The sequence below is a fragment of the Polyodon spathula genome, unplaced genomic scaffold, assembly GCF_017654505.1.
Source record: "Polyodon spathula isolate WHYD16114869_AA unplaced genomic scaffold, ASM1765450v1 scaffolds_1711, whole genome shotgun sequence".
In the NCBI taxonomy this organism is placed as follows: Eukaryota; Metazoa; Chordata; class Actinopteri; order Acipenseriformes; family Polyodontidae; genus Polyodon; species Polyodon spathula.
In genome coordinates, this window is record NW_024473187.1 from 267 (window position 1) to 8,205 (window position 7,939).

Genomic DNA, 7,939 nt, shown 5'->3' on the forward strand with positions numbered 1-7,939 from the left:
ATTTGCAACTGTCATTAAAATCCGCACAGCAGGGTTCGATTTTATCTTCTGACAACACCTGACGCCAAAGTCAAGAATAAGGCAACACCTGACGCCAAAGTCAAGAATAAGGCCGGTGATGTTGCCTGGTTATGGCTCTTGCAGCTGAGCTGAATTGCATTCTTTATTTATATAAACAACACTGACTTTACTGCCTAGCAGGACTCCATTTTAGATAAGCACCTGGTGATGCCTGGGTTCTGGCTGAAATACATAGGGTTTAAAAACAAACAAACAAACAAACAAACAAACAAACAGGTGAATGTGCTGCATCTCCGTGCTGCAAGGCTGTTTAAGATAATGCCCGGTGTTTGTAAAATCGCTTTGTGATGGTGGTCCACTACGAAAGGCGCTATATAAAGATTGTACACCTGTCTGGGCTTCATCTTGCTTTCACTATGTTGTATTACACTTTGCTGTGTTTTTACTGGGGGGAATTTTTTTTGTTAGGGCCTTGAACACACAGAGTAGGATGTTAGAGAAGAAATATAAGGCAGATGTAGATTTTATGTGTCCCTTTAAGTGTATTAACAGCAGGTATAGCCAGAAGCTAAGCTGAGCTTGATCTGGGCAGTTCTGAAACCCAGGAGCTGTATATAGTGATGCTGGGGTCCTAATATGGGAGAACTCTCTCTTACCTTATTGGCGTCCCATTTTGATGTTGTGCCAGAGACGGCAGTGCAGGTAATTCGGAATACCGCAATGCCGTTGTATTGGGAGGGGAACACCACTGTCATAACAATCTGCTGCTCTTGTGACATTTAATAGATCCATATTTTAATGTCCTTTTTTATTTAATATTTTTAGAGAAGAAGGAACGTCAAAAGACAGAAATGATCATGCCCAGGACCTTTATAAAAAATCTCAGATGCATCTGTGGCAAAATATAGGGCTGGGAGAGTGGAAATTGGACTGCAGGTTACAGCTTCAGTGGAACAACCACAGGGGCATATTAATGAATTTGCCAATGGCCACGTTCTTATCTTTCCCTGTATATCAAATCCTATGGAATAATCATATCCTATGGTATATCATATCCTATGGCTTATAAAACCACACCCACACACGTTATCTCACGCTTGTAAATCTTCAGATCAACTGAATTAGCGCCTCTTATGTTTTTGTTAAGCCTGGTGTAATGTTATGTGTAATCTTATCTGGTCTTGGACTAAGATTGAATGGAGGTGCATCCTTTTAAGTGTTCAGTAGGGATATCCAGTATAATGCAGTGTGTGTATGATAGCAGGCGGTGAGCAATGATGTCTACGACCCAGGTGCAATGTGTAAATTTCCTGGGAGGTTTCCCAAGGGTGATACTGTATTTTTTTGAATGCTATCCACACACATTGTAATATTCCAAACAACAGCGGGTCTCCGTACTAAGTTAATGACTCTATATTCATCATTCTAGAGTTTCCTCCAGCCCCTGAGGTGACTTATTGAGCAACCACCTATTAAAATTACCAGAATAACAGTGAAACCAGGTCTGCGCAAAATCAGGTTTATATATATATTAAATTATGACCAGTTGTTTTTCTCCCCAATTTTAGAATGTCCAATTGCGCAGAAACATCCCACAACAGCTCTGAAGAACTGAGGCGTCCTCCCATCCCCAAACCAGTCACCTCTTTAAACCCAGGAGCTCCACCAAGCCTCTGGAGAACAAAAGCCAGCCCTGCTTTGAGATCCCTGGGCACCTGGCCGGTCGGGTCCCCTGTAGCCTGGTGAGGAGAAACAGCCCCTACCGATTTTGCCTTCCAGACTGGCAGGAAAGCCAACGCAACACTTTATTAAGCTTTATTAAGACCCACCATTGCTTAAATCATTCATAAAACCCCCCAGCGCAGACTCTTTGGGACAGGTACAAAAAAACACAACAAATGTAAGAAGTATATAACCAATTGTATTTCTTTCTGTTAATGTACACATATGTAGATTCATCTCACTGTTGACACTTTACAATAACATTGAATAGAACAGGAACCTATTGGGCGTAGCCTAGAGAGCCCAATTTTTCGTAGATAGCAAAATCAAATAAAATTTGAGCAACAAAATAACACAGCTACCCCACCTAAAATAAAAGGGAGTTTTGATACAAAAAATAAATTAATAAAAATACCGGAGTTCAACCCCCCTGTTGTGAGTTTTCACGGCTGTGTTTGCAATCAGCACTCTTCCAGTTTTGCGTTATTTGAACTGAAAATATTTTGGTACACATTAGAAATCATAAAAGGTAACTATTTGGGTTTGGCGTTTTCTCATTTTGAGCAAGAGAGACAGCAACAACCAGTCAGGCTCATGTACAAATCGTAACAGTTTCCCGTCATTTCTTTCTGTACGTTTTTATATTTTACTTTTTTTTTTTCTAACAGGAACGTAAACAGGGAAAACACGCCGTTCTTAATAATGGGATGAGATTCAAATATTTAGACATTTCACAATTTTTTTTTTTTTTTTTTTTTTTTAAAGATTTTTTTTTTTCATGTTAACAGTTCATAATGGAGTCAAGAACATTTGAATACTGGAGTCTCTTTTTTCCCAGAAAGGGAACCAGTTTTTTTTTTTTTTTTTCGTTACCGTTCTGTGTTCCATTTCAGTCCATCTTCGCTTAAGAATTAAAAAAAAAAAAAAAAAAAAAAAAAACCTGTCGATTTTAATGAAGACACATTTTTCCTTAAAAAAAAATATCCACGACTTAACAAAATCTTTTTGCTGCCGTTGTTTTCGGAAATATGGCTATCCACTTTCCGCAGTCTTTTTTTTCCCCAATAAATCGCACAAACATACACGCATTTTTTTATAAGCTCCTAGCTGGTCTGTAGGACTCTGAAAGGTCTATACATATATATATTTATATAGTTAAGTCTTGTTGCACAGAACCTCTCCTTCATTTGCTGGTTACGACCTACTGCACATGAAGTCCCAAGTTAGGAATGAACCAAAAAAGAAAAGAAAAAATTTATTTCTGAATGGCTGATGTAGCTGTTTTTTTTTTCTCCACTGAAACGATTACATTTCTTTGTACATGATTACTACATGCTTGAAACACAGCAGAAAAAATGTTGCATTAGCACCTTAGTCAAGAGAGAGAGACAGAGAGAGAGACTGAAGAGACACAAACAAGGTCAATTTGAAGTCAGAGTTTGTCAGGATTACAGTTGGCAGCTGCATTGGTTTTCCAAACAAAAGGTCCACTGTTTGTTTGTTTTTTTAGGTCTGGGCAGTCTGTACCGTCTGCAGATTTCTGTCTGTGTCTTATCAAGTGCCACTGGCAAACAAGACCCCAGGACAAAACAAAAAACTAACTTTTTGCTCTGTTTTTTTTTTTTTTTGTTGTTGTTGTTGTCGTTTGTCACTTTGCCGAGTCTGTGTCTGTTCTTTTCAGCTTGGCACAAACAAAGTCGCTTCTTCGATTCGTCCATAATTGCTCTCTTCCCCAAGACTTTTGGAAGAAGACGTCTGTCCTTTTTGTTTTGCAGTGCTCCTGAACCCTTTTTTATTTCTCTTTTCATGTTCTTAAAAGTCTTTTTTCCCCCCTCTTTTAAATAAGTGTTGGCACATTTGAAAATGGCCCACTCAGACAAAAATAAATAAACAATACGTCTCCATGTTGAGGGTTTCACTGAAACAGAAGGGTTAGGGAGATGAAAAGGAAGACAGGCGGGGAAGAAAGAAAGAAAGAAAGAAAGCAGGGGAGAAGAAATGTATAGTGAGCCGCAATTCTCTTTCCTTCAACTCCTTTTCTTGTAAGGACAAGGGAAGGGATGGGATTGGAGGACTGGGGATTTTGTCTTGCGGATATTTTCGAACTAAAAAAAAAAGTTTGGTGCTGAGATAGAGAATTCTCACGTTCCATTCTCTCTTCCTCTCTCTCTCTTTCTCGCTCTCTCAGACGTAATACTCTTTGTCTTTGTCCTTCTTGTTCTTTCCCGTTGTCTTGGCGGCGCCGGGCTGCTTCTCCTTCACCACAGCGCCGTTGCTTTGCGTCGCAGAGTTGCTGATGTAATTGCGGCTCTGGTCTACCTGGTAAGAGCCTTCGTCGCGGTTGCGATACTTATACATGGCGTAGAGGAGGATGAGGATGCAGAGCGCCGCTGCCGCCACTATTCCCACCACCATCCCGGTGGTGCTGCTGGATTCCCGGATCACCTCCACGGCTCCTGGGGGACCCCTTTCTCCGGGGCCTGTGGGATTGGCTGTGGGCAGATTGTGGAAATTGGGGGGATAGGTTATATCGGGGTGGTGTCTGTGTCTACCGTTATGATCGAGGTCATAGGAAGTGGGCATGGGGAGCAAGAGGACTTGGTCGCGGGTGTTCATTTTGCCGGCGGGGATGCTGTTTTTAGTTTTACGCAGAAGGTCGGGGGTGGCCCCCTGAGCAGGGCCCTGGTTTTCGGGAGGGGAGTTGGAAGTGGTGGCAGTGGAGGACTTGGAATTGGGCTTGGAAAAATGGCGGTCCCGGGAGATTTTGCCTTCGGACCCCCCGTTGACTGCTGGCGGAGGTAACAAGGTCCTGTCTGTGACCAAGGGAAAAGTTTTGTAAAAATCCTCATCGTCTGTTGGGGGCAAACTGGAGTCAAAGACCTCCCCAGAGCCGTAGCCCGAGACTTCAATGGCATCCTCGCAATCGTTATCTTCCTGGTCAAGGGGGCACGGGGGGCGCTGGTTGGCGGAGGGGAGGGTGAGGGATTCTTTGGTGGTCTCGAGGAGGGTTAGGAATGGACGGTAAGTAGGGGGAGCGGGGATGACAGGGTAGCGGGTGGCGATTGACGGGGGGTCTAGAGAATCTTCCGTAATTATGGGCAACACTAATTCACCTCCTAGGACATGAAAAAGAAAGAAAGAAGCAAGCGTCAGTGTGGCATTCCCCCAAGCACCCATGACAACAATTCTTAAATAATTCAGGACTATTTTTTAATTTCATTGTTTATTGTCTTAAGCTATGTATTGCTGTTTATATAAAATGTGTAGACTATGCTGGACTTGCATGTAAATAAAGTAATGAAATCAAATACTATCACTTAATCTTCCCTGTCTACAAACTTCTTTCTAAAACAAAAAAAAAGCAATTACAGTACTTTTTAAACTTAAAAGACAAAAGACTAAACAACAGTTATACAGCCTATCAAATCTATTTTTCTACCTTTGCTTTCTCTTCCTAATTTGTCAGTTTTTTTTTTTTTTTTGTGTGTTTTTAAACAAGATAGCAAACCACGGAATTCAAGTCACTTACATCAACAAATTGGCCGCATGATTTTAGCATGAAAAAAAAAATTACAAAAAGAAAGCTGTGTAAGATTGTTCTCGGATAGAAAAACAACTTTCTTTCCCCCCTTTTTTCAAATGATTTTTTGTTTTTCTTTTGATTTAACATTTGCCCCCCTTTTTTTTTAACGAAGGCTGCATTCTACATTTGTGATCATTTATTTAATTAGACCCCCCCCCCCCCTCCTCATAATTAACATCGCTCTTATTGAACTGGGACAAAGGGACAAGTTTGTGCAGATTTCCATTCTTTCAAATGTTAGTTTCCCCCTTTTTTCCTCCCAATTTTTGAGTCTCAGTTATAATTCCTTTCATGTCATTCCCTTCCTCCCAAAAATGTTACTACGACATATATTTTTGTCAATGAAAAAAAAAAAGAATTTCATACATTACACTTAGACTTTTACAGTCAACAAAGTTAGAGCAAGTTATCATAACGCTACAGTTAAAGAGAACATTATAATTACAGGCAGATGCTAGTTAAAAAGCACCCTATCTTGAAATGAGGACAGTGGCACTTAAGGAGATAAAGAGTACTAACCAATGCTTTAAGTCTTTGTGTCTCCGGTTCCTAGCAGCTGATTGATCTCAGAACTTCAGCAAGTTGGATCCCTCTGTCTCAACAACATGACTAGGCAGCCCATTCCATCCCCTCACCACTCTGTGTGAAGAAGTGTCTCCTACTCTCTGTCCTAAATCTGTCTCCACTAAATCTCCAACTGGGTGTCCCTCTGGTCTTGGTTTCTCTACTACTTCTTTCTTTCTTTCTTTCTTTCAATTCATGTTCATGTAAAGGTTTAATAAATATAATCCTACCCTTTGACATGAGGAATCAAACTGAGAACAATCCATTTATTGTCTGAGGTTCAAGAATGAAGGTGAGTTTTTGTTTTATTTCAGTGTGGGTAGTAATGAACTGGGTTGGTGTTGTGGGATACAATTAAAATAAGGGGAAATATCCTACTTAAATATTTCAACACAGAAAAGAATGTACATCCAACACAATGAAGTAGACTTTTAACATCTTCACTTATATAGAAGTAAAGCCATGGCCAACTAGTCAGGGCTACACTTAAATGGGCGTAACTTTTTAGATAGATTTGCAGTGTCTTTAAACATTTTCATTTGCTAAAAACAAAACGGGCCGGCTGTTTGCTGAATTTGAAGCCACCCCAGTTTTTTTTTTTTTAACAAAAGTAAAAAAAACAAAAGGAAGGAAATCTGCATCGTTCAGGACAAATTTAGCATCAGATACATTACTGCAGCCTTTACACAAGGCAGTCTGTCACACGGTGCTCAAACAGGAAGACTGGGACCGCTTCGATTTGTGCTCAACTGCTGCGCGCCAAACAGCTCAAGACAATACAACCCAGACACTGTCCTTATGTGAGGTGCATGAGAATGCATGCACTTGCTTCCGCTAGCAGGAAGTGAAGTTATAGTCCAATAGTACTGTAGCATGAAATGACCTTTTTTTCCATTTCTTTTTTTCTTATGAATTATCCCAGAACAATCAAAAGGCTCTCTCCTGTACTGAACGCTTTGTGCAACAGCAATGACTTTCCCCCAATGTGAAGACAAGCTTGTCTCAGATGTCTTTGTAATGGCTTGTTCTACGTTTCCCTGACTGTTTTATGGGGCAGTAATTCTCAATGGCTCTGTTGCTCCCATATTGGGTTATAATGTTTCTTTAAATCCGCTTGTAGCTGGCTTTGAGCACAATCCTGTTTTGAGCTCGCCTGGAGAATCGTTCCTCATTCCATTCAAAGCAGGTAACTTTTCAACTCTGCCAGCCCCGCCAGCTCTCTATATATCTGCATATACTGGCTGGAATGAGGGATTCTGTTCATGGTGCTCTTTCAACCTGCCGAATGTCAACTGGAACGGATTTGATCAACCTATACCCTAAGCTGTATTTTTAGAACGTTTTACAGCACCGGGGAATCACCCTGGATTGCATCAATCCTCCATTCGTGGTTATGCGTGATGTGGGTGGATTCCCCAGTGCTGTAAAATGCTCTAAAAACCCAGCTTTTCAAATCAGGATAGGTTTGTTATTTTACCCCTGATTTTCTCCCAATTTGGAATGCCTGATTATTATTATTCTCCTGCACCGCGGCGATTCCCCACGCAGCCCAGGGACCCGAGGCTCAGCGGGCGCCCTCCGATCCCACGAGCCAATCGGCACCTCTTTACACCCAGGAATTCGAGAGTGGACGTCTGCAGGCTACCAGCCTCTGCAGGACAAAGACCAGCCCAGCAAATCTCCACCCCCGAGCTCACTCGGCGCCTGGCCTGTAGAACAGAAAGCGATGTACAAAAATGTGCAAAAGCACAATTAAAACTGCGGATGAAAGCCGCGGACAGTAACTGGGCTATATTAGTGAAATGGAAATCCGCTCTAAAACGAAAGCTGGCAGCAGTTCAGAAAAGAGAACTCAAATTCTGAAACGGTTTATTGCCCAGTCTTGGCTGCGTATCAAAGCAAGTGTGAAGTTAAACCTTAGACCCTTTTTAATTTTTTAAATGTCGATAAGGTAAATTAATTAAATGCCAAAACAGGGTTGGAGGACTTGCTTAGCAGGGGGAGGGGGGGGGGTTAAGAATTTCCAGTGTGGCTGTACATGGGTAGCAA

At 41.4% G+C, this 7,939-nt stretch overlaps 1 protein-coding gene across 1 annotated transcript; it reads right to left on the reverse strand.

The window, feature by feature from the left end:
• Positions 1-1,922: 1,922 nt before the first annotated feature.
• On the reverse strand, positions 1,923-7,599 carry LOC121310080 (neurexin-2-beta-like; the record flags this gene model as incomplete). Its single annotated transcript, XM_041243317.1, has 2 exons — positions 1,923-4,859; positions 7,419-7,599. Coding segments are annotated over 2 exons (1,113 nt in total), but the record flags the coding sequence as incomplete, so codon positions are not given.
• Between the last annotated feature and the right edge of the window lie 340 nt (positions 7,600-7,939).